This window comes from Gymnoscopelus microlampas, assembly GCF_963454915.1.
Source record: "Gymnoscopelus microlampas genome assembly, chromosome: 11".
In the NCBI taxonomy this organism is placed as follows: Eukaryota; Metazoa; Chordata; class Actinopteri; order Myctophiformes; family Myctophidae; genus Gymnoscopelus; species Gymnoscopelus microlampas.
The window spans coordinates 15,540,121-15,567,343 of NC_139948.1; the positions used below are offsets into that span (position 1 = coordinate 15,540,121).

Here is a 27,223-nt window from a genome sequence, read left to right on the forward strand (position 1 = left end):
CTAATGCGTTTGCCTAACAGTCTGTACACTGGAAGCAAGCGCCTGTTTTTGACATTGCTGCCAAGCACCTCTTTTTGATGTGATGATCAATTGAGTTGATCAGAAACAACCATGATTAACCAATATTGTTTCTCTCCAGATAGTCAGAATGTATCTTTTTAGTTTATTTTTTATTCATATTAAACTATTGACTCATTATTTGTTAGGTTTTATTATTAATGTATTGACTTATGCTTGTATTATTCTGATGCCTTCTTTTCTTTCCTCTCCACCAGCCTATAATAATTCATAAAAGCAATGGTGTTTCTTTCACTGTCTGGCACTGGGTGATCCTGCCAACCTTGGGAAAATGGCTAACTGAAAAGGTTGCCTTGGCTTACAGGAACCCTTATGTCATCTACTGTATGTGGGGCCCCCCCACAAAGGTCTCCCTCCACCCCGGGCAGTGGTGTAAAGTAACTAAGTACTGCACATTTACTTAAGTACTGTACTTAAGTACAATTTTGAGGTATTTGTACTTTATTGAGTATTTCCATACTTTTACTTCTACTCCACTACATCTCGGAGGCAAATATTGTACTTTTACTCCACTACAATTATTTGAAAACTTTAGTTACTAGTTACTTTTCAGATATAAATTATTACATTATAAACATACATTAACCACTTTAGCCCTATTTTATACCTAGGCTATTTGAAAATAGCCGATCTACAAGCTCACAACGCGTCGCATCGTGACGCGTTGTGAGCTTGTAGATCTGCTATTTTCAAATATTTATGCTCTAAGTACATTTTGATGCCAATACTTTTGAACCTTTGCTCAAGTTAATTTTTTATTCTGGACTTTTACTTGTAACAGAGTATTTTTTATTATTGTGAGTATTTTTTAGTATTGGTACTTTTACTTATAAAAAGGTGAGTACTTTTTCCACCACTGACCGTGGGGAGGGAGACCTTTGCTAATCCCACAGAGGAAATTCAGTTTCAGCTTTTCACCCAGCTGATGGCTGCTCAGGGGGAGCTCTTAGGGATTCCAGTGTCTTGTTCAGGAAGGCAAACAGGTGACCTTCTGCCTACCAGACGGCATTTCTTCCCACTCAGCTACAACCACCCTTGGTTTATCATTGTCTCACGTAACACTTAATTCTAATCTGTATCAAATTACCTTTATGGGCCAACTACATGATGTGTACATAGCAAAATTCTAAGTGTTAATTTATCTATTTGTAACTCAGAGAGTGTACAAATGGCCCCTTGTGGGTCAATTTGATTACATTTTGTAGACTCTCAGAGTTATTTCAACACCACGGATTTTACTGTGCACATGCATTAGAGGATGGAAAGTGAACCTGATATGCCTTGATGCTGTAACAACACAGAGAAAGCCCTGCTCAAATTAAGAGAGATCACACAGCCAGATGGCACAAAGTTTCCATTGGCAGTCTGACCTCTAGTGGTTCAAAGAGGTATCATAAAATTTCCATTCTCCCACACTGGAGGAGTCTCTCTCTCTCTCTCTCTCTCTCTCTCTCTCTCTCTTCAAAGGCCTAAGTCCCTGTCCAGGATTTGTCACCTTCAGCGACAAGTGGAAGGATATACATTTGAATGCCTTTTCCTGTGGGTCACAACTCATATCCCCTCTCTATGTTCTCAGGGCAAAAGAACACTGATCACTCACTGAGGAATGCAGACGTATGAAACAAAAGATTTTCTTTATTTGGCCTTCCTGAATGGCAAAACAAGTACATTCAAAAAACACCTAAAGTTGTTACAAATGTAGTAAAAATAGAAAAATGTTTAGGCATTTTCATGTAGTTAAAGTCTAGCGGTGAATAAAAAAAGGTCTTACAGGTCCAGAGACCTGAGAATAAATACTCATCATGTTTGATAAAAAGAGCTAACAGTCTGGTGCTGGGTCACCGTTGCATTCGCCACCCTCAGCGAGTTCAATGTCATCTATGTCATCTATATGGTCATCTATATGGTCAACTATATGGTCATCTACATGGTCTCCCTGGATGCCATGGTCACTGTGACTGTGGTCGTGGTCACCATGGTCATTGTGGTTGTGGTGGTCGTGGTGATCAGTGTCTCGATTCAGCTGGGCATATTCAACAGATCCCTGCTGAGAGGCAGAACAGAAGTAATTTTAGTGGAAAAACTAAACAAAAACAGAGCTTTAATTTAGGCTACATAGGATCTCTGTGAATGACTCTAGCTACGTTTTATTTATTTATTTGAATAGATATTTAGGTAAAGTAAAGAGCTTGATATACTTTGTTGCGCGTAAATAGCAGATCTACAAGCTCACAACCGGCTTAACATGAATGTAGGAGAACAGGAACAATGATAGCGCCAGTGTTCCTGCAGTGAAAGAACATGATCTGTCATAGTTGGACGAAACCACATTTTGTCACAGCTGAGACAGAATGTCTTTTATTACCTGGAATATTTTACCTGTCTGCAAACAGTAAAACGTTGACACCTGAATTTCCTCATGAGGTTCAATAACTCTGTGATTCCAGGACATTTCTCAGTATTGTACTGTCTCTCCATAAGATGTGAATATAAAGGAATGTGTGTGTGTGTGTGTGTGTGTGTGTGTGTGTGTGTGTGTGTGTGTGTGTGTGTGTGTGTGTGTGTGTGTGCGCGCGCGCGCAGGAGCATGTTGCTCTACTTACACTGTCAGCTTGCTCAGAGGCACCTGCGAAAACAAGGCCAGAAGACAAGCTCAGGAAATGGTGGGAGTCAGTTGATTAGATGTGAGCTAATTTCAATGCCACCACTCCTCTAAACAAAACCCATGAAGACCCCAGAAGACAGACTACTAGGAGGCTTATCACATTAGGCACACTAACGCGTATTATGCTAGTAATCTTTTTTCCCTACTCAATGTCCATTGTCTGACAGAGTCGAAGAAAATCCAAGGCCATTATTGTGTGCCCTTTCCCTCGTGCTGTATCATTGTTTGCTACCAGTGCTGCTGACATTTAGCCCTTAAGGAGTCGTCCAGTGGCTCAACAATGGACAAAATGTTGAACGGGTGACTTTATTTTTCCTAGGACATTAAAACAATGGGCCATGTTGCTCTCCCCTCTTGACGGATGGACTCTGTGTATGGGTCTGATTGTGGGAGCAGGAAGTTGCCTTTGACGAGGTCAGGAAGTGGACACCTGGCGTTTGGGTTTCTGTTCCTTCAATGGGACGTTCTTTCACCAAACAATGCAGATGTTTACAGTTGGAGCCGATCCCCTTTCCTGGCGCATTTTTCAAACGCAAGCAAAAGCGTTGCTAGCTGCGTAATGCGAGGCCGTTGATCAACGGTGAACAGGATGTTAGTCTTACCTTGCTTGGAGTTCCGTACTTCGCTGTACACTGTGTCCGTGCCCTTCTTCACCGGAGCTAGGGTGGAACAGGGAGGTATACATATAAATATTTCTTTATACAACTCTAGAGTCCAGAAACCAGATTAAAAAATCGGACTTAGTCAACTGTCTGAGAGGACAACTGCATGTGTCGGAAATACACTGAGCAGATTAAAGCTAATATATTTATACTGTTTGTGGAGTTAAGAAGAAACAACGTGTTAAAAACACAGAGTCTCACCTCTGTTAGGATCCACCGGTCGGGTCTGGACCTCAGTGTATTGTGTCTCAGGCTCTATAGGGACCACGACCACGCTGTTCTGATCATCAGACTCTGTAGCACAAAAGCCAGCAGCAACAACAATAGAGCCATCAGAAATGCGAATGGAAAGAAACGTATGCTTGATTAAACACATGCAAACCGAGCCAGGAGCTAATTACATTTGCTCATTTGTGTTGTGTATTACCGTAGTCTGGCGATGCCAGACTAGTGCAAACCCTGTCTGCACTATAACGTCTCTTGAGCTAAGTCTCTTGATTAACCTTTGACCTTTTCAACCTAAAACTCATCACTTTGTGGCAGCCTGCTGATCATTCCTACCAAGTTTTATCAAATCTGACCATCCGTATTTATGATATATTGCTAACAAACAAATTAACAAATTAACAATCCGCTGTCACGCATTGCTGCAGGCAGCGTAATTATATTTCAAGTGACTTGAAAGGGCCTTAATCAAAACTTTACTAAAGCATTCAAAGCTCATTTGTTTTATATCTGAATTGCATTACAAATCTGTAGTAGTAGATAAATACTCACCAGAACCAGACACATGCTCGCTCCAGACATTCCGCCCCATCACCCCTGGAGTGACTGCACAGAAATCGAATTAAAAAACATTTCGGTTTTTGAATTCCAACAAATACTTTTTCTAAAGGTTCTTTTTCTAAATGCTCCAAGCGACCTAGACTCTTCTCCCTCCTGGCTCCCAAGATGTGGAATGACCTCCCGCTTCAGTCAGGAGTCATGACTCACTCCCCATTTCTCACCTCAGTCTGAAAGATTTGTCTCTTCAGACTCACTCCTTTTTCTATGTGATACATAAAAAGTTGTTACTGGTTCTCAAACTTGGCTACTTGTTGTTTACTTGTTCACATATGCTACACTATGTTATTTAGATAGATGCATGCTGTTTGCTTTGTCCACAGATGCTAAGTATGTTACTTACAGTATATGCCATATAGTATGTCATTTAGATAGATGCATGCTGTTTGCTTGTCTACAGATGCTCAATATGTAATTTAGAACAAATGTTATTTAGTCAGATGCTAGGTTTGATTTTCTGTTATCCTAGTTATTTTGTAGCACTTCATTATGTTCTTGGTAGCAGGCTACTCTATTTACTTGACCACTTCCACTATTGTTGGTTGATTAGGGTTCATGCCATTTACTCCGATCTTGCCCTTTGTAAGTTGCTCTAGATAAGAGCGTCTGCTAAATGCATAACTTATAATTGTAAATGGTCTTCCTCTCCCTTTCCTCTCCGCCCTGACTGTCTCTGTGTTAATGTGCAGTCAGTGGAGGAGGCCATTATCGGCACAGCAGAGCTCACCGTTTGCAGTCTCAACAACCTCCGCCTGGGTGAGGCTCAGCCTCTCAGCTTTGGTGCTGGCTGACTTCCTAAGAGGAGGCCGCAGACATGAAAACACAATCAGCACTTTGAAACAGGAAGCTCTGATATGGGCGGTTCCATGGGCACCTTGTCTTGTAAATCACATTACTTCAGCGTGAAAACATTCTAGCGTCTTGATAAGAACGAAAGGAAGGGCTCACTCACACAGACAGCTCGCCCGTTCTTTTCCTCCCCAGCGGCAAACGGCCCTTTTTAATGATGATAACGAGTATGACAGCCGTGACCAGCAGGATGCAGAAGGCTGCGATTAAACCTTTCTTCCAACCAGCCTGTTTCACTGTGCACAATACAAGAATAATGGAAGAGATGTAGCATCCATGGCATATCAGCAGTAACAGTAGCACCTCTGGACCCGAGATTCACAAAACTTTGCAGTTTTCAACTCAGGTAAAAACAAAAGTAAATAAAACCCACTGAACTCCCCTCCACCCCCATCACTTTCCCAAGCATTGAAAGTGCTGATTTATTCCCCTATAAAACAGCCTGCAGCTCACTATTACTCTGTTTCTCTCTCTCTCTCTCTCTCTCTCTCTCTCTCTCTCTCTCTCTCTTTCACATCCATACACACATACACACGCAGTACTGCGTACACTAACAAATTGCTGCAAATGCACAACACTGCTGCAAACCACGCTATAAGCAAACACACCTCCAACTGCGACGGTTAAACTCCTCTTGCTGTCGTTGGCCTGGTTGTTGCCCACACAGTAATATCCGCCTTCATCCTCCCCTCGGACACCTTTGATGACGTAGGAGCCTTTCGTGCCATCCAGGGTCTTGGTGTCCAGCGGGTGTGCCTTCTGGGTGTGGTACCAGGTGAAGTTGATGGGAGGGGTGCCTCTCTGAACACTGCATACGATGGTCAAGTCCTGGCCCTCCGTGGCCACTCCCGTGTTGGGTTGCAGGGTCAACATTGGCTTGGACACCGGCTCTGTAGGGGATACAGTGCACGTCAGCACATCTTACTTTTCTTGGCACGTTCGGTAACTGAAGCCTCAGCATGTTCTGACACAGTTTGATATCGTTGCCGTCGGGCAGAAACCTCTAATCTCCATATTCAAACTTTTTGTGTTCTTTCGTAAACGCCCTACTTCATCATACTACAGCGTCACTCAAAAGGTGCAAATTGTTTTGAGTTTGTTGATCTGCTAATTTTGCTGTTTTTTATTTTGAATCCTGAAAAGTAACAGTTTTGGACATGTGAGGTCTCCACCCGACAGAGACAATATGCATTTGGCCACGGATCCCTATTTGATACCCCTTTTCTTTTATCCCTGGGACCCCAATCAACACTGTAAAATCTTCAGAGCTTATTTAACTCTAACCATTTGGTTGCATTTGTACACTCAGAGTTCCAGACCCTAAGGGTCTGTGAAACAATTAAACTTATCTCCTACTATGTCCTATTATCACATCATTGTCTCAATTTAACCGCTAATGTTTTAATTTGGACCTCTACGGCCAGGCTGCCACACCTATGATCTGGGTGTCTGGGCGCAATCCAGAGCTGGCCATCGGGGCATTGTAGTCATTGTTACTGGCGTGGCAGAGGAACTTTTGGACGTCTCCCGCCTTCTGGATGGCTGAGATGTTGAAGACAGCCTCGTCCCCTGGCCTGCTAACAACTCTGATGTCCACTGTCTGTCTGTCTGTCCGCTGCAGGGGGCCGTACATAAGCCTGTAGGTGATGGGTAGACTGCCGTATTGGCTGTGGCAGCGCAGCAGGAAGGGCTTTCCAACCACCAGCCTGCCGTCGACAACACTCAGCATGGGCTTAGAGACAGGAACTGGGAGAGGAACAAGGAGAGGGAGGTTTGGGGCATGAGAAGAAGGTTTGAGCAAACAAAAACAGAATACAGAGTTCATTACACAGTCTTAAAGGAGTAGTTCACCCCAAAAAGTACTTATTTTCTATCAATTACACACCCCATGAAGCCTTGAATTCTTCAGCCAATAATTTGATGACCGGCGGACTCAAAGAGTCTCCTACTGAGCAGCCACCCGGTCATCGAATTATTGGCTTAGGAATATGACAAAAAGTCAAAGATCTACATGAATTCAAGGCTTCACGGCATGTGTAAAAAGGTTTTGGGTGAACTACTCCTTTAAAGCCCTGTTATACTTTATTGCATGTCGTTGTTGCATGCCGAAACTAGCAGATCTACAATCTCACAACAAGTTTTGTCCTGACGCACTGTTAGCTTGTAGATCGACTATTTTCGGTATAAATCGGACATAAGTTTACCTCTGGCCTTCAGAACAACCATCTCGCTGTCTTTCCGAAAAGTTTGGCCGAGCTGGTCAACGACGACCTCGACTTGGCATGTGTAGTTGCCATTTATGGAGGAGCGCGCAGTGGTTCTGTACGTCTCCGTCTGGATTAGCTTGCTGCCGTCTCTGTAGATGGAGAACTTCATGGACTCGTTGCTGATCCTCTCTGACGCGTAACTGGGCACAGAGCAGCTCAGTGTCAAAGGCTCTCCCTCAAACACTTCTATGGGATCCATCCTTAGGTGTGGGACTGCAAACAGATCTGTCAGGTTCCAAGAGAGTGAAAGTCAGATGGATGCAACGGATGTTTTGAACCTTGAACACGTCCAGGCACTTTTCACACACACACACGCACGCACGCACGCACGCATTGGCTTCGCTGTCCTAGCTAGTTAGCCTGCTAATGTGTGCAATTTGGAAACAGCTCGCTATGGCATGCGTCAAGGCCTTGTTGCCTGCCTGCCTGTCATGCCTTATTGTCCAATGATACATATACACAAGTTGTCCAGTACTTGCCTTTGACTCTGACAAATTCACGCGTTTCTTTCTGTGTGCTGCCCCACTCCGCCTTGCACACAAACTCGCCGGAGTCCCCCGACTCCACCTCGTAACGATGGCTGAGGCTGACGGAGGCTTTCTTGAGGACCCTCTTGTCCTTGTTCAGGAACACTTCCACGTTCCTCGCAGGTGGATCCACCACTTTACAGACCACCTCTATAACGTCACCCTCAAAAACAGTGGTGGACGGCAACACGTTCATGACGGGGGAAATGTGGAGTCCTGAGGAAACAAATGCTGAATTAGTTACTTACATCTGAAAAAAAAGTATGTCTGAGTGTTTGCTGTTTTGACGCCACAGCTCTTGAACAACATGATCTTCATGAGATGTACAGTATGTTTTATTTAGAGAGCAAAGGAGGAAAGAGAGGGCTGAGGCCATTGCAAATCTATTGTCAGTGCATTAACGGGTTGAGCCAACAGGGCGGCACCCCCACCTCTGACAATCACTTGAACCTTGTTGCTGGTGTTGGATCTTCCAGCCTCGGGGAGCGTGGTGATGTCGTAGTCACAGTACAGGTAGCTGTCTCCAGCCTGCCTCAGGTTCAGCTTGGTCTCTGACGTGGTCACCTGCTTGAGTTTCTTTGTTTCTCCTGATCTGGATTCCTGGTAGAAATAGAAGAGCAGGGAGCCTTTCTCCTCGGGAGCAGTGCAGGTGGCTGTGATCTCCACGCCCTCAAACAGTGTGGTGTTACTCAGCTGCAACACAGGGGTCTGGAGGCCTTTGAAGAGTCAATAGGGATTAAAAAAATATATATAAATATTAAGCAATCATCAAAATACTAAAGAATATCTCCTTAAAAATAAGTTTAATGACCTGGGGGGGGGTCATCATCAACCGTACCTTTGACGATGAGTTCCCGGGGGACGCTCCTTCGGCTCTTCTCCTCCACCTCCACCAAACATTCATACTTCCCAGAGTCAGCTGCCCTGGCTGGGGCGAGTTGGTACCGGGCACTGGCCTCTGAGGTGTTGAGGGAAGAGACACGGATGTCGTTCTGCACAAAGTGGAACCTGTTGGTCAGGCGGAGCTGGGGGTCGTGACTCACGCTGACTTCACAACGCAGGGTCACTGGTGTTCCGCTCTCCACCGTCCCACTGGGGCCTATGTTGAGCTCCACGCTGTCAATAGTGTACAGTGCTGTCTCATGTAAACACGTACAGTAAAGTACAATATGCGTGCGCGCGCGCACACACACACACACACACACACACACACACACACACACACACACACACACACACACACACACACACACACACACACACACACACACACACACACACACACACACACGAGTGTTAGCATTATACACAGTATATTTCACATGTGCAACAATGACAACAACCATGAAAACCAATAACATTACAGAGAGACAGAGCCAAGTCTGCAGTAGTCAGGGTCATGAAGGAACGTTGTATTGTTCTATTATTCTCTCCAACATCCAGGTGACGTCTGGATGAGGCCCCCGGCCCCGTCCCCCTCAGCCCCACTTCACTGCACAGTAAGCAGGAAGGAAAAGGCTTCAACAAACAGGGGCTGACCTTCCCATCCCTCGGGACCGCTCCTGTACATTTATCCTGCCTTTCAGCTCTAGCTCAGCAGCAACACAATGCAACCTGCCTGACGCGTCAACTCACCTTCTCCTGCTAATGCAGTGGCTCTCAAACTTTTCTTTTTCAATTTCAAGGACCACCCATAACTCTGAGAGTGTACAGATGGAACCAAATGGACCCCTGGGGGTCCATTTGGTTCCATTTGTACACTCTCGGAGTTACAGACCTGTAAGGGGCCATTTTGAAACCCGTCAAGGAACCTTGACTGTCCCCGGATCCCACTTAGAGAACCACCGTGCTAATGCTTTCAGAATGGCCACACGGCTCATTGGTACAGTGACGGCTTAGGCAGCCGGGAAATGGACCAAAAATACTTAGTGGCCACATTTGAGTCTACTTTAACAGCTGTGGATGTAGATATTCTACAACAGCTCTATGCAGTGTGGACTGACATGGAAACGGCTGGAAAAGAAGGCCCAGGATAGAGGACTCTGGCGGACTGTAGTCAACGGCCTATGCTCCATAACAAGGAGCGATAGGCAGAAGTATAAGTAAGTCTATGATATGACTTCCCTTCCAAAAACATCATGATAAAGACTGCCCAGGGAGGATAGGATGAGCAGGTACATTCTGGCTCCTGATGTTTCAAAGACATTCGCATTGTTGGGACGTTCATCCCCATGCCGACGCAAAGCACAGGAGGCAGCTGCACAATCACAGCTAAAAATACCTTCAATGAATCTAAACAGACATGAGGCTTGTACAATGCCCATTTCCTGTGCAAAACAACTCTTAACATTTAGTGTGTGTGATGTAAAAATAGCCATCTTGCTTCATAAAATAAGGATCGGTCAATCTCAAACTATCTAACAGACTGTTTAAGACTGAAAAAGGATCCCTCACAGCTCTATAGTGTGGTGGTTCTCAAACCTTTTAAGTTCAGAGACTTGCATAACTCTGAGAGTTACAGACCTGTAAGAGTCCGTGTGTTACCCCCTCAAGGGACCTGAGGGTCCCTGGACCCCACTTTGAGAGCTGTAGTGCCAGTGCTATAGTGAAAGTGTAACTGCATTTTATACTTACACGACTGATCTTCAACGCATTGACCTGTGTTTGGGACAAAAAAACAAGAGAATAAGACGTGTAAAATGAGAATCTGCTGAATAAAGGATAATCAGAATGAAAGCGTGTCCTTAAGAGTCACAGAGAGAGTAGAGTGGTGGGTCCTTACAAAAGTTCAGGAGTCCGGTAGCCAGAAGTAACAGCAGCTGGTATGGTAGTCCAGAGTCCATCCTGAGAGATGGTAGTGAGTGTTGGAAGACTCTACCAGCGAACTGGGACCATGAAGGCACTCACACGGACAGACTGTATGGGTGGGCCGTGGAGAAGGAAGGAGAGGTGGGGTATGTGGAAGGGAAGGTTGTGTGTGTGTGTGTGTGTGTGGTGTGGGGTGGGGTGTATGTGAACCCGCATGCGCATATGGCCATTCTTGGTGTTATCTTATGTCCCTGTCGTGTTGCTTGATTGACCAGGAAATGGTAGCTGCTTCCTCTGGAATCAGGATATTCGAGCATCAACACACGCTGGCCTCGTTATTATCAACAATCCAGCTGGCCTTACCAGAGTGTATATTGTATGGTTTCACCAAGCCTCAGACACTGGGGCGGTTCATGGAGGAAGTGTGGAGACAGCCCACTGACCTGGTCAGCTGTCATCACTGATTCCAATTAAGGTTTATGGTTTATTTAATATAAGGTTTAGAAAATTATACCAAAACTATTTCACCATATCGACTAAACTATTAAATAGTATATAGCCATTGCAGCCAGGGGGAGTGATAGTCCAACAATAGTTGAGGTCGGTCGACGGTCCCTTTCCCTGTGGTGTGTGTGTGTGTGTGTGTGTGTGTGTGTGTTGGGGGGGGGGGGGGGGTTTGTTTATGTACACAAATCTTCCAGCCCACACCGTCACAGGCAAACGTGCTTACACTTACAAAGGACTTTCAAATACGGCCCCTGGACACTCACACTGCGCCTTAAGACATGGCGGGCGCATGGGATAGGCCTAACTTCTTCATACCACCAGCACGCAACATCCCACAGAAAACATTCTTTATCACGTTATACAAAACAACATATAACATTATTAATATAATAGATTACATCATTAATACAAAATGTATTATATTATAATATATCATTATCATATACATTATAATACATATTATTATAATATATCACATTATAATATAACATTTTATTACAATAATTAATATAATATATCTCTGCTGTCCAGCTGCAACCAACTAACTCCACAACGCTCATTTTTCAGGAAATGAAGAAATCATTATATTAAAAAAAAAAAAGCAATACTGCCTCAAGTTGGTATAGTGACTTTATATATTGTCAGACACTTGCATGTGTCATATATTATCACCACTTTACCCAAATCCAGCTCAAGTGGAGTTAGGCGTTTTGTCCAAACAAAGTTAGGTGGAGTTAGGTGTCTGAACAGCTGACATTGCTTCAATTGCTGCTGAGGGAGAGGTTTCAAATGGGGCTAAATTCCTAAAAGCTAACAATGGATCTCCAAGCTCACAATGCATCACAACGTGTGAATTAATGCCCTGATGCTTCATGACACTTATTATTTAGGCCTACAATAATAAACAGGACATTAAATATTACAATAACGTCTGCAAAGAGGGGTTCACAGAGCTGGAGTTCTTGTTTCTAAAACGTTGTTGATCTTTAGTATTAGTTATTGGTTGATATATTGATTCTTGTACCACACCTCCTCAAGTCCATCTGTGCTTATTACCAAGATGTTTTACTGTACCAATTCTTAATAGTTAAATATTGAAATAGAATCCCAATCAATTGTAATGTAAACATTACAAATGTAATAAAACATTCTAAATAACTTCTTATCAGGTAACAACTACATATTCTTGTAACTCATGTCTTGCATTACCAATGCTGGCCAAATCAATCAACTACATGGCAGAAAACACAAGCATCACATAACCCACTACCCACTACATGCCTGACCTCGCAAAAAAAAAACTCCCAGACGTACCCGTCTACACATGACATCTTATGTCATACGTCCTTGTTGAAAACCTTATGCCCATACCTAACACCATGCCAATAATCTAAAGCTTGTCACCAAGTGCACAATTTTAATGATTTTTTACATATTCTCTTCCAGCTTATAGCCATTTTAAGCTCCCAGCAGCCATCGCGGACGTCATCTTGAAAATAATGCCTTTCCACAACTCAAAATGTCCTAGATTTTTAGTATGCTTTTTAGCATGCCCAATACTAACAGAATCCATTGAAAAATATTTTCTATCAATTATTTGGATTTTCAATCATATACTGACCAATCTAATATTGGAATCATTGCAAGCAGACCACTAGGGGGCGATCCCAACTTGCTTGCGGTGGTTTTTGAAAACCTTATGCCCATACCTAACACCATGCCAAAAATCAAACTTGTCACCAAGTGCACAATTTTTCTGAATTCCCTCCGGGCTATGATTGTAATTAAGTAGCATATAGCCAAAATGGTGGCTTTTTATTTATTTGTGTGTTGTGTGCATATTTGACTGTCACTAAAAATTATACTTATAGTCCGCTGGTTGATCATTGGACATCATGGTTTGTTTATTTCTTATGTAGTGTTTAATACAGGATATGGGGCCTGTTTCAAGAGCTAATGTAGGGGCCCCCACATACCCAGTCACATTAAATTATAACAAATTGTGTGGCGACTATCTAAACAAACCTTTAGTCGGCGAGATGTTGGGGAAAAAGTAAAGCTGCCATACGCATCATTGTCAATACATCAGATCCAATTCCAGAGTACTGCATTTTGGTTACTTTATTAATGGATTAAAACCCCTTCTTTAGCTTTCTGCCTTTAAGGTCCCACCCACTCCATTTGTATTACACATTTAAAATGACCAATGTTGTGGTTTGATAAGGTAAGAAAGACACATTTATTATTCACATTAGACCTTTGTAGACCATGCTTTATTTAGTTTTTCCAGACATTTACTGTATATCCTTGTGATAATTGATTTTTGCACAGTGTTCCTATTGCACAACAATTAAAGCATTCATTCATAAAAAAAATGTATAGGATAATGAATGCTTTATTATCCAAACATTTGCATCATATAGACTATAGTCTAATCTATTAGTTGACATGTTTGGCCTTTGGCTCCATCTGTATTCATCATCCCACTGTAATATGCACTTTAGGATCCAATGCACCTTCCACCTGCAAGTAGTTGATCTTGGCCAAGTCTTGGTAGCGGTACTTGTACTTGAACGCTTCTTTACCATTGACCCAGATATGGTAATGTTCAGCTTCGGCAATAATGGTCATCTAAAACAGACATCTTGGTATTAAATGTAGGGACTGAAAACTAGCATTCTCACTACTGCATGACCAGGCCAAATATGGTTAAATCTAAGGCCTTGCAAGTATTTACAGATGAAATATGTGGGGAAACAAGCTATACAGTACCTCAACTTTGATTCCCCCAAAGGTGGGATTTGGGAAGGGATTTGGATGAACCTCTTCTGGACCCCATTTCCCGTTCAAGAAACTGTTGCACTTCACCTCTGTCTTATTATCCTTGTTGAACCCCACAATCATTCGAAATGCGATCCCTTCGGGGCAATCAATCTTAACTGTGAAGCTAAAATGAAATTGAAGTTAACAGACTTTCCTCCACCATGATGAGTTTATCATCATACACGTCTCTTATTGCAGATAAGAAGTGCTAACACAAGGGATCATGTACATCTTTATTATGAGTTGTTGCTGCTTGGGAGACAAAACTTGATGTTGCAACATTAACCACTTGGGTATTCTCAGCGAAGATATAGAACAAAAACAGAAAAGTCACTGGTATAGAGCCCTGACTCTGAGGGACTCCGGTAAATCAAGTAAAGGGTTTATGTGGTTAATGTTGAAGGTTCTAATCTAGGAAAGTTACAATACTGCTAGAGTCTCTGGGAAATAAAATTGTCAGCTATCTATATTCCCTTAGACAAACAAACAAACAAATGTACAGCCATATCATATTGCAAATATAAGCTAATATTAATACTGTCATGCTCTACGCACCTTTCGGGTACAGGTTCGGGTATCATTATAGGTAGATTAAAAGGTACAGGTTTCACTGTGCCTTTCACCTGGATGCTGTTGCCGTTGGTGAATCCATTCAGTGCAACTATAGCTGGCATGTTCTAAGGGCAGATGAGGAATAAAATATTAACAATGCAATTTATTCAGTAATTGCATTGTATGTATGTATATATAATATATATAATATAATAATCTTTATTTCAGACCCGTGGGTCCAAAAAAAAAAAGACAGCAGCACATTATATAAAAAGAGACAGCAGAATATAAATATACAATATAAAGAAAACAATACATCACTCAAGCGCACCCACCCCCCACCCCACTCACACATACTGTACACCAATTCATGAGGCGGCTGTCAAGCGCAGAGTCAAAATATTCAAGCAGGTAAATTCATTAAAAAGTATAGAGGCTATTATGCCAATGCTCTCTAAGCCTGGATGTGTATCTATAACTGCTTCTCATCGGGCTGGTTAGAGCCTCTATGATGCTGTTCTCTGACACATCAAGCCGACACGTAAAATTGTACATCAATTGTCTTAGAAGTGCATCACATGTAGGCACACCAGTGGACATAAAACAATTGACTGGCACTATGCCATCTGGGAATGTGGAGCAACAACCTCATAGCATCATTATAAGCCACTCTGAGCCTCTGCATACTCCTCACCCTGTACGAATACCAGAGATGAGCCGTATACAGAGGTGTGACATAGGCTCAACAGAACACATAGAACATTTCCGGAGCTGCATATTGGCCTGTCCATAGATTTTACGATATTGTCTATAGACATCTCTGTCGTCCATCCAATCATCAGTGCGGACATGACCAAGATATTTTATTTCCTTGCATATTATAAGAGGACTATCACACAATTGAAAAGCATTGTATGTACCGTATGTATGTACAGTATGTATGTGTGTGTGTGTGTGTGTGTGTGTGTGTGTGTGTGTGTGTGTGTGTGTGTGTGTGTGTGTGTGTGTGTGTGTGTGTGTGTGTGTGTGTGTGTGTGTGTGTGTGTGTGTGTGTGTGTGTGTGCGTGCGTGCGCGTGCCTGCCTGCCTGCCTGCCTGCCTGCCTGCCTGCGTGCGTACGTATGTATGTATGTATGTATGTATGTATGTATGTATCTATATGTGTAGGCTATATATAGACAGACAGACAGACAGTATATTTAATCGTAAAGTCAAAGTTATTCCCCTGGGGTAGTTAACCCAAATTCTCTAGTCTAAAAATAAATTTAAAAAGTATATTATTAGATACTATAGAATATTAGTATGATGTTTATGTATTTGTACCATTACATTAACCAGAATATGACCTACGCACAATAAATGACAGACTAAGAAAATATTTGTTATCTACAGTAGGACTATGTAACAATTAACAGTATAAAGTATTATATTATAATATTGGAATAATTCAGAATACTTACATATTCGGTCATTCTCGCAGAGTAGAATTAAATTCTTGGTGGACTGATGCAGTAATCTTTAGAGATGGGTACAGGCTATAGTTCCCTCTTCTATTTATATTGTAATCTATAGGGGTGTAAACCATTCCTGTTGGCACCCTGCCCTCCAATCTTGAGAACGCCTTGAGAGAGCTGTGTTACCAGGTGCATATCATACGATATCAAATAATAAGTAATGTTCTACTGTATGCATGTACAGTATGTTGTGTCTAATACTGTCTACTATGGTAGATGTTAAAGGTAGGGTAAGTGATTTATTTAGGTTAAAATACGTGTTATTCAGATTAATATCTAATATGTAACCGAATTGCATCACAGCCAAAAATAACAAGTAATTTCTGAAACACATAACTGTTTTGTACTGATTATCAATAACAATTACTGTTGCCTGGATTAGTTAATGTGTAGATAGTTGCAAGACATGAAAAGTATTTTAACATTTAACTGGAAACTGGAGTCAAATAACCCCAAACTTTCTTCTGGGTTATGCAATTACATTTTCCTAGCCTTCATTACCCGCCACCTATGGTGGCCCTCATGCATCATCAAAGTTGCCCAACCCTGTACTACATAGTACAGGGCTGGTCCCAGGTTTGATTCCCGAGCCCGATGGACCTTTGCTGCGTGTCACTCCCTGACTGTCTCCCCCGTTTCATGTCAATCTCCACTGTCGAACAATCGAAATAATGGCAAATAAGCCCCAAAAAGACGATTTCTACCTATACACAGTTGTTGTTTAGACAAATACATTCTGAAACTAGAAAAAGTGCTCCTCGGAGCACAGGTCTCCGCCAGGTCAGGTAGATTATTGTGACGCTATAATAGGCCAATGTGAAAAGGGTGCCATTTCTTAGGTCTTTCAGGGCAGAGTGTGCGCGCAAAGTTCCACGCAGATCGGTGCAGTTATACGAAAAAACGAAAAATGGCCTGTTATAGCGCCACCATGAGGCTGATTTGAATGCCATTTCTTTCTCTGCCTATAGTGGGAATGTGCGTGTAACATTTCACGGAAATTGCATGCTGCCTTCATGATTTGAGGCATTTTGTTCAAAACCAACCAATCCTTTGGAAGCCAAACTTAGGCAATCAGGATGTAATATGGGAAATCGGACAGATTCGTGTTGATCACATAACTATGGAGATACTGTGTACCGATTTGTGTGATGTTTGGACAAAATCTGTAGGAGTAATATTCAAAAAAATGTTTTACACAACTCGGCCTCCTGGTGGCGCTTTAACAGGCCAATCTGAAAAATTTGGAAAAACTTGGTTCGGCTTTGGCATCCAAGGAGTGTGTGTGCACATTTTCACAGCGACCGGGCCAACGGTGCCGGAGATTAGCTGCTCACAGACAGACGGACGGACGGACGGACGGACAGGGTGCAAAACGTAATCTCGGCCATGAACATGTTTGAGCAACGGATAGGATAGGGATGATTGCACCACTTCCAGTGGTGACTTGAGGGTCCTACAGTACAAGTAGGTTTACTTATGATCCTAGATTACTATTTCTATGCATTTGATGTATTAACATTTGTCCTCGCTTACTGTGAGTCGCTCTGTTTTAAAAGCGTTGCTAAATGCCAACATTGTAAATTGTGGATGAACCCTAGCATGAGACTCCTCGTCCTCATACAGTATAGTGACTGTATGAGACCTCATATAGTATGATGTGACTGTATGAGACCACACCTCATATAGTATGATGTGACTGTATAGACCTCATATAGTATGATGTAACTGTAGGTGATATTACTTGCATGGTTGTAAACATTGACCTTGGTTCCATGACTGCAGGTGCTGACTGGACATGATTACTGCTGCTCTAAGTGCTGTTTCTGGGCTGTCTTCTATTCTAAAAGGGAGAAAAGAATGATACACGTCAACAATGGAAACACAAAAAACTTAATATAATATGAAACATAATAAACATAATAACCTAGTCTCTCTCTCTCTCCTCCCTCCCTCTCTCTAGAATGGCTGCTGAACTAAATGGTGTTTCTGAGCTGTCTTGTGTTCTGAAAAATGCACATTTATATAGCGCTTTTATCCAAAGCACTTTACATTGATTGTGCCATTAACCCATTCATACATCGATGGCGGAGGAAACCATGCAAGGCACCAACATGCTCATCGGGAGCAATTAGGGGTTCAGCGTCTTGCTAATGGACACTTCGACACCAACTCTAGGGGAGCGCCCCACCGGACCTGGGAACCTTGCGGTTTTCCAGTTCACTCTACCCGGCCACTCTACCCCTGAGCCACTGCCGCCCTGTTCTGAAAGGGAGAAAGTGAATATTACAGGTGAAATGTCAATGATAGAAATAATGACATGAAAAAGACAATCTACTATGAGACATAATGCTATAATAACCTAGTATTTCTCTCTCTCTCTGGAATGGCTGCTGGCCGTCAGGATACAGTCCCGACAGTGACTGCATTCCTTTAAATGCTGTCCTGACCTTAATTATCTAATCTCTCATCAGCTACTCATCTGTTTTGACAGTCAAGTTGATGTCTCTATTGTTCCATCTCCACACCTCACAACATACCTATGCATGGAATCACAACAATGTTCTAAGACTTTCTCATCAGTATAGAATACCTGAATGGAAAACACAACTATTAAAGCTACCGCTTGCCAAACATAAAACATAGTTTCGTTGGTACAACTTGATCTCCTCTTGTCCTCAAGTAACCCCGTCCTCTGTAAAGGCAGCCATCTGTAAAAAAAGAAAATGCATTTTCAGGTCAGGATACCAATTTTATCCAATCACGATTGGGAACTCAGACAGGATACAGATTAAACAAGTGAAATTGGAACAGATGACACAAAGAAATGAGCTGGCAAAAACTATTGGAACACTATAAAAATGAAGCTGATAAATGGGTAGCCTACTCTCTCCTGATTTACCGTTAGGCCGCTAGGGGCAGTTGAAATATCTTTTTGGGGGTAATAGATTTTCTTTCTTTTCTTTTTTCATTTTTTTCATTAAAAATGTTAAACAGAACACCAATGCATCTCAGACAACACACCATTGGGGAAAGTAAACAGCATTAAATATGTCTATCTCGCCAAAGTTTTCATAGTCACTTCAAGGCAGGATATCCACTCAAACAATATGGATTCACAAAATCTTCATAGCTTGCACTCATAGCTTTCTTGTTTTCATACATTTTATGTGTGCAAGCAGTTTATTCCTATTAAAATTAACTTAATCCGGGGAGTCTGTGAGCATTTTCTTTATTTTAGATGATAATTATGCAAATGATACTAATAAGGAAAAGTTATATAACTTAGTTATTGGAAGAGATTAATTCATGAACATCCAATATATATATTTCTTGTTAAATTTGTTACATTGTTAATGCTAATTACAAATGGATGCATGATTTAATTATGTCAAGATAATAATTTCTGGATATGGAAACAATAAATATAGACTTCTATGAGAGTATGAGATCATCTCTCTAAGTTGAAAAAGCCAAAAATGCAGCACTTTCTTGATTTCGTAATATACTTTTGCATAATCTATGCATATTATGCTAATGAGGAAAGGTTGCATGACTGCATCATAGTAATAGATACATTTCTGGACAACACAAACATGGACTCTTGAAATTCTCTTAAATTATAGCGATTTCCAGTTTTTGGCCAATATTTAGCTAATTATAGAAACTAAACACAACAGGAAAAAAAATAGATATCTTTATTTGACTTTCTAAGAACTCCAAGAATCAAAATATACCACTCAACAAAGATAAATAAGTGACACTTACGGCCACCACAATTTGATGGATAAGGCCCCTGAAAAGTAGTTGTGGCTGATTTTATGGCCAGGAGTAATTTTTCACAAAAAACTAACAGTTGGAATGGATTCAGCACCCCAGAAAACTATACAGTAATAATTAGACATCCCACAAGTTCATATTGGCCAAATGAACATTTTCCAGTTGTTTGCCCAGGCCCTCCGGGTACCCCAACTTTGATTGGCTCCCACAAAGTTTCCCAAGGGAGTTGGGTTAGAACAAATTCAGAGGTTAGTAGACACCTTTATGAACACATTTGTGAAGAAAGCTATTGGTAAGCATTTATTTTCCATATTGATAAAAAAAATTGGCTAACTCTCCCTAACTACAGTATTACCTGAGGACAGAAGGAGATCAAGTTCTACCAGCGAAACCATTTGCAAGGTACGGTAGCTGGTGGGTTCCTTTAAAAGGCGTGCAAAGAACCTGGAATTTGCAGTTTACTCAAACAGTCTTATTGTCTGCAGAGAAACTTCTTCATCCGTGGGCGTTTGCAAAGGTACAAGGTACGTTTTGACATTGTTTGACATTTGTTAATCGTAGTATTTTCATTCTACAAATCGGCTATGTTCACTGCTATTGATATGTTTGAACATTACTGCTACTAAACAAAAGCTCTTTAACAATGATGATTCCTAAAGGTGTATATATATATATATATATATATATATATATATATATATATATATATATATATATATATATATATATATAAACTGCCCACAAAAAGTTCGGAAACTTAACTTTGGTCGATTATTTTTCCCCTTCAATAATAATAATTGATATAGTATTTTATATCATTTTTATCGTTGATTAGTCACCTTTACGAGGTACAGCTTGTAAGGATTGTGCAATCGTGGAATGAGCAACACAGCTAAACGTGTAGCGCCCCAATAAATGTGCCAAAATCCCCCAATATGCATGGGGGCAGCAGCACTGCCCCCATGGAAAGATGGCATGTTTGTCCTGCAAACATTGCAATAGGGCAAGTGGAAGCATGTTCCGTTATGCAGCGTGGCACCATTATTTGGCAGTGCTGCTGCTTGGAGAATACACAAACAAAGTTGGATGACCCATGCTTAGGTGCCAGTCACACACCTGTGACTGGCACCTGAGTGACTGGCAGATTACTCAAAACAAGAGCGATTATCAACAGAAGCATATTGGGGGATTTTGGCACATTTATTGGGGGCGCTACCTACACATTTAGCTGTGTTGCTCATTCCACGATTGCACAATCCTTACAAGCTGTACGTTGTAAAGGTGACTAATCAACAATAAAGATGATATAAAATTCAATACCAATTGGTATTATTAAAGGGGAGAAATAATCACCCAAAGTTAAGTTTCCAAACTTTTTGTGGACAGTTTATATATAATTATTAATTTTGTGTATATGTTATACTTACTAAAAACGGAAGAGGAAGGATGAAAATATGAAGTTGATAAATACACTCCCGAAATTAACTTAATTTTTCACCTCCTCCGCCGTCCCCACAGCTCACGTGATACTGTTGTTACAGCAGCAACAACAACGAGCCAGGGGTCATCAACATGTCCCTACACGGACAAACGTTTCCGTGGCAAGACTTGTCTATGTCCGTGGCCCATTTCATTTTTTTTCTTTTGAAAAAAAAAAAGATAATGTAAAAACATACTAAATATTCACAATCACATTTTTGAATTCAGTTTGGTTTTAATAATTTTGGTGACTTCGGGGAGACATGCTTATTAATATGTTTTAGGAGATTTGTGGTATTGCATGGTACATGATTGTATCAGGTGAGGCAGCTAGAAGTAATGTTTGATAATAGCTAAATAATAGCTTTGATAATAGCTTAATTCCCTGAAAATAGCAAAATGCGTGTTTAATCCTTTGTTGGAGAAACCTTAAATTTTTTAAGACAATTATACTGTAGGAAAAAAATCAAAAACAGATCTGTTCAGAGCGGTCCATTTGCTACAAAAGCAAAGGAGGCCGTAACTGGACAAGTAAAGCTCTTTTAAAAAAGATTTTCACCGTTGAGAAACAGCTGTTTCAAATTGTCCAAAAATAACTATAATAACACTCCACAATCATAATCAGTGCAAACCCTTGATCCACAGCCTGGGGTCCACAATCATCAACAGACCTCCAGCTTATACATTTGCTCACCTCTGATTAAAGATAGGAGCCCTAGAATGAAAGTAGTTGTGACACTGCATTCCTTTAAATCCTGTCATAACATAATTTATCTAATCACTCATCATGTATGTACATACGGGTGTATGATGTTTTTGACTCTGACCTTTCGTTTCATCATGATAGAAGATTTCTCATCAAGATATCACCGTAATGGAAAAAAAACACAACAATCGAAGGTACCACACCATTGGTACGGTAGAACTGGTAGAACTTGATCTCCTCCTGACCTCAACTACACTCTGAAAAGCCAGCAATCTCTACAATAACCACATGACACGTACCCACTCACTTCTGCACCTAAATGGCCCTTTGCTCATGTAATGTGCAATGGAAGCGGTGTACTGATAAGACCCAATTATTGAAATCCCAAATACGGAATAGACTTCCATCATGACACATTTAATGCCTGTCTTAGACACCTGGCAGTCTTAAGGTTTTCTTCAGAATAGGTAACCTCTTTAACCCTGGCATCCCCATGTTGGGCATGTCATTATAGGCCAAGTAAATAAATAAATAATTAGAAACATTTCTGAAAGGTTTCAAAAATACCAGATCTACAATCTCTCAACATGTCATGATGTGTTGTGAGCGTAGATTGGCTTTTAAAACAATGCCTTGTATTTATTTGTGGCTCTATTAATGCAGATACTATCATTGTAAAATGTGTAGCACATTGACATATGGCACATTGGCGTTCATTATGTATTTCTGGTCAACAAAAATAGAATATCGATGCAAATGTCCATCACAAGCTGGCATGGTGATGACCACTGCAACCAGCGTTAGCGCTGCTAGTGCTACCAACGTTGGTGGTGCTTGTAGTAGCAGCATGCAGTGCCAACATTAATCTAGTGTCAACTATTGCAGATGCTAGTATTACCTTTGATGAAACTGAAACTAGAGCTTATGTTGTTAATGCTAGTGGTGGTGATGACATTTCTCTCCATGATTACATTGACAATGACGATGACTCATCAGCTGAGCTCTCTGTCAAACAACCCACTGAGACAGTTTACATTGAGTACTTTTTGTTGTCCTCTGCTGCATAGATCGTCATAATGGCGGTGTGTGGAGGACTCAGCAAACTGATGGATGCAGATAAGGAAGTTAAGAAGATCTGTGGCGATGTGAGTATAGATATAATAATAATAACACAATATTTCATTGTTAGAATGACATCGCAAATTTTCAATACTTTTACTTCTACTCCACTACATCTCAGAGGGAAATATTGTACTTTTACTACACTACAATTATTTGACAACTTTAGTTACTTTGTAGACTTGAATTATTATTACTAAACATGAATTAACCACTTACATTTAAGCTCTATATTTACTATACTTTCACTTTTGGTATTTTAAGTACATTTTGATGCCAATACTTTTGTACTTGTATTTCTACATTGTGGTATTGGTACTTTTACTTTGAGTGAGTAGGCTACTTTTTCCACCACTGTGTACAGATGAAGTCGGATGTACAGAGAAAAACAGGGAAGAACTACGGTGTTTTCCAAGCCGTGAACTACAAGACCCAGATTGTTGCTGGAGTCAACTACTTCATCAAGGTAATGAATGACATAATTAATGACACGAGCAAAATGTTTGATTAAGTACTACATCTTTTTGGCTAATAATAAAATGCTGCTGTATTATATGATTCTTATACATCAGTGGTGTAAAGTAATTAAGTACATGTACTCAATTACTCTACTTAATTACAATTTTGAGGTATTTTTACTTGACCTTTACTGGAGTATTTCCAATTTTCAGTACATTTACTTCTACTCCACTACATCTCAGAGGCAAATATTAAAATTTTACTCCACTACAATTATTTGAAAACTTTATAGTTACTTATTATTATTACAAAACATACATAATTATAAATAAAAAAACATCACGTGGATTCACTGCAATTACAACAGACAAAACGTTGTTTTGTTTTATAAGTTAGGCTATACTATATTATGTGTACAATCTAAAGCATTTGGAATTAAAGCCAGCATTCTTAATCCTGTATCATACAAACCAAACCGCGCGTAAATTGGTTGAGAACTCAGAGTTGTGGTGCTTTTCATGCATGTTTTCATGCCTCAATAAGCTTGGTTTATATACTTCAACGCACGACAGTATCGCACATCGAAAATCGGCGATCAATGCACAAGAAGTCGCCTCCGCGACGCTTGTGGGCTTGTACATAAATGATACAGTTGTGCCTCGAAGCATAACTCAGTCAGCATAGACATAATAGGCATAGAAAGTGAAGCTCACCAGTTGGAGTGAACAGCAGCAGTCAGTAGGCCTATAGACGGGTTTCCTGTTAGTAAACATGAGAGGATGCTGCGCGCGCAAGAGAGGGGTGAGCCTATAGAGGGCGCTATTACCCGCAGCAGCTCTGGTCAAATGTCCATTCATAAAAGAAATGGTCTTCACCGGGTTTAATGAAAGTAGATTAAATTATGCAGTTTGTAATATCTTGTTTACTCAATAAAAATGATTTGTCGGAAGTTGGATCTGTTAGTCCTTTATTTGTATATAATAGCAGCATTATGCCTATTATGCCTATAATAGCAGCATTATGCCTATCTAACTCCCGAACACAACAACAGAGTGAATGGCGCTTCCGGGTTCGTTCTACCACTGGCATGCGCAGATTGCGCATTCTGCTCTGTGATGACGTTGCGCGGAAACCCGTCTATAGCTGTATTGATATGCGCTTTAGGTGTAGCAAACCTGCACACAAGGAGAGTGAACCATATGCATGCGCGAGATAACATTGCGAGTCAACGTTAAAGATTTTTGCGTACAAAGCATTAGGCAGAGTAGAACGTTTTGTATCTACATGTTATGGTACATTATACATTTCACTCACTAGTCATTAACTATATAATATTTACCTTATTGGTTTGATCATTTAAAATATATATGGAATATATTTTACAGTAATATTTATTCAAGTCAGATCTAGGTTTAGGAGAGGTGTTGTGGTGCACTAGCGCCCTGTATTGATGGGCCGCGGCTGGAGTCAGATACAGGTTGGAAGAAGTAGGTACTCACATTTTTAAGTAAAAGTATCAATGCTGCAATGTAGAAACACTCTGTTACAAGTAAAAGTAATCAAATACACATTTATTTGAGTAAAAGTACCAAAAGTAAAAGTACTCATTATGCATTATGTCCCGTTTCACAAGGTATCATTGTCGCTCTTGGGCGGTAACTCCATTTTCAGCCTTTCTTTTTCTTTTTTCATAAAACAATGCTATTGAAGACCCCCCCCGCCAAAAAAAATAAAATATTGAACCAATGAAAAGTATTAAAAAGCGCTTCTGACAAAACCTCCCAACTCCATTGGATCCTCAAACTGTCGGACTGTCAAACCACCCAACTTCACCTCCTCTCCTCTGCGTGCTGCCGTTCCACACAGTGCACACAGAGGACAGGACAGGACAGAGCTGCTGCGGAGTGGCAGCTAAACGAGGCAGTTTTTTCCCCCCTCGTAGTAAACTATGCAGTGTACCTGTTTATCAAACATTTTTTGTTTGTTATCAAAATAAGTCATTCTATTTCTAAAAAAAAAACTGAGATGATAATGACACATGCAAGTATCTGACAATATATAAAGTCACTATACCAACTTTGATGAGGCAGTATTGCTGAAAAATTAGCATTTTGGAGTTCACAAGGTTTGACGCCTTGTGAGCTTGTAGATCGGCTATTTTCAAATACGGGTACCCAAAGTTTAAATTGGGCTGGAGTGGTTAATTAATGTATATTTTGTAATAATAATGCAAATCTACAAAGTAACTAGTAACTAAAGTTTTCAAATAATTGTTGTGTAGAAAAAAGTACAATATTTGCCTCTGAGATGTAGTGGAGTAAAAGTAAAAGTATTGAAAATTGGAAATATTCCAGTAAAGTAAAAGTACCTCAAAATTGTACTTAAGTACAGCACTTGAGTAAATGTACTTTTACTTTCCACCACTGTGTAATTCTTTCGGTGAGAATATTGGCCATTTCTTAGTCATCATGCCATTCATATTGACGCTCCCATTAGGACACACATGGACATGGTAAAACTAGCCATTTGATTGCCTTAACATCTTATGGAGAATACACAACAAATCAAAGACCTGCAGACCAACAGGATAGGATCTTTGTTCTATAGGGACACATTGTTCAAAGAAATTGTATTGGCACTTCTTAACCCTCTTATCTCTCCTATAGGTTCATGTTGGTGGAAAAGACTACATTATCATCTGGGTGTTTCAAATGCTCACGTGTGAAGGAGGAACACTAAGCTTGGTTGGTGTCGAGCAGGGCAAGACCCTCAAAGACCCCATTGAATTTTTCCCCACCAAATAACAAGTTTAAACTCCAGTGCCTATACAGTATGAGTCACAATCCTCTATATCGGTGTCTTTGTGCTACATTATTCAGCCATGTTAACTTTGAATCTCATTCCATGCAGGGTTTTGTCACTGATGAAAATATGTCACCATATTGTTTGGGACTGAGATAAACTGTTTTGTTACATGATTTAATAAAAAAAGAATCATCCTAAGAAAAGTTTTTTCTACGTCATTTTACTTGGAATGGCTGACATACGGTGTGTGTCAGCCATTCCAAGTGAAAGATGAAGTGTCAGCTACAGTAAATACAAAAGCGTCAAATAGTCATTCATTATGGTGTATACATGTGAATTACTCACTACCACGCCCATACTGATTCAGTTAGTGCCTTTAGGTTGGCCCATATTGCAACTTTATATAACTGGTAAATTGTGTGATGATCAGCAGCCAAAATCGAACCATATTATTAATCCTTCCAACTAACACATATACTGGGTGAAGAAAAAAAAAACCCGTCCTCGACAAAGTGTCAATTAAAAACACATTAAAACTAGGAAAGCATCAGTCATTTTAGATTTTAGCGTTGGCTATTTAAAAATAGCAGATATACAAGCTGCAAGCTTGTACATCTGCTATGTTTGAAAATGTTGGAAAATTCTTGAAAGTGTCAGACCTACTGATATAGAAGGCATTTGTAGAATCTGCCTCAGGTCTTAATAGGTTAAATATGAAAATGACATTGCTCTACAAAGAGTTGATCTCTTCAGTGAAATTATTTAATTGTTTGTGTCTCTGGGG

At 40.7% G+C, this 27,223-nt stretch overlaps 3 protein-coding genes across 5 annotated transcripts; 1 reads left to right on the forward strand and 2 right to left on the reverse strand.

Annotated features, from left to right (window-relative positions):
* Positions 1–1,693: 1,693 nt before the first annotated feature.
* pecam1a (platelet and endothelial cell adhesion molecule 1a) lies at positions 1,694–10,918 on the reverse strand. Of its 2 annotated transcripts, none has more exons than XM_084073103.1 (15): positions 10,674–10,918; positions 10,526–10,549; positions 8,730–9,026; positions 8,323–8,607; positions 7,844–8,107; positions 7,302–7,589; positions 6,532–6,843; positions 5,706–5,987; positions 5,201–5,333; positions 4,976–5,043; positions 4,183–4,236; positions 3,607–3,699; positions 3,346–3,402; positions 2,682–2,704; positions 1,694–2,122 (listed from the first exon to the last, which is right to left on the reverse strand). In XM_084073103.1, exons 1-15 carry the CDS (start codon positions 10,732–10,734, stop codon positions 1,898–1,900), a joined length of 2,466 nt encoding a protein of 821 aa, XP_083929229.1. In that variant the 5' UTR covers positions 10,735–10,918; the 3' UTR covers positions 1,694–1,897. The 2 variants fall into 2 exon arrangements, with proteins under 2 accessions (XP_083929229.1, XP_083929228.1); XM_084073102.1 differs by having other exon boundaries at positions 1,694–2,125.
* Positions 10,919–12,528: 1,610 nt separating this feature from the next.
* On the reverse strand, positions 12,529–16,181 carry LOC311055246 (galectin-3-like). The gene is made up of 4 exons (XM_084071370.1): positions 16,041–16,181; positions 14,585–14,706; positions 13,979–14,153; positions 12,529–13,837 (listed from the first exon to the last, which is right to left on the reverse strand). The coding sequence occupies exons 1-4, from the start codon at positions 16,050–16,052 to the stop codon at positions 13,685–13,687; spliced, it is 462 nt and encodes a 153-aa protein (XP_083927496.1). The 5' UTR covers positions 16,053–16,181; the 3' UTR covers positions 12,529–13,684.
* A 4,016-nt stretch (positions 16,182–20,197) lies between these two features.
* Positions 20,198–26,642, forward strand: LOC311055028 (cystatin-B-like). Of its 2 annotated transcripts, XM_084071099.1 has the most exons (4): positions 20,198–20,395; positions 23,124–23,201; positions 23,540–23,641; positions 26,301–26,642. In XM_084071099.1, exons 2-4 carry the CDS (start codon positions 23,133–23,135, stop codon positions 26,436–26,438), a joined length of 309 nt encoding a protein of 102 aa, XP_083927225.1. In that variant the 5' UTR covers positions 20,198–20,395; positions 23,124–23,132; the 3' UTR covers positions 26,439–26,642. The 2 variants fall into 2 exon arrangements, with proteins under 2 accessions (XP_083927225.1, XP_083927224.1); XM_084071098.1 differs by lacking the exon at positions 20,198–20,395 and having other exon boundaries at positions 23,047–23,201.
* The last annotated feature ends 581 nt before the right edge of the window (positions 26,643–27,223 follow it).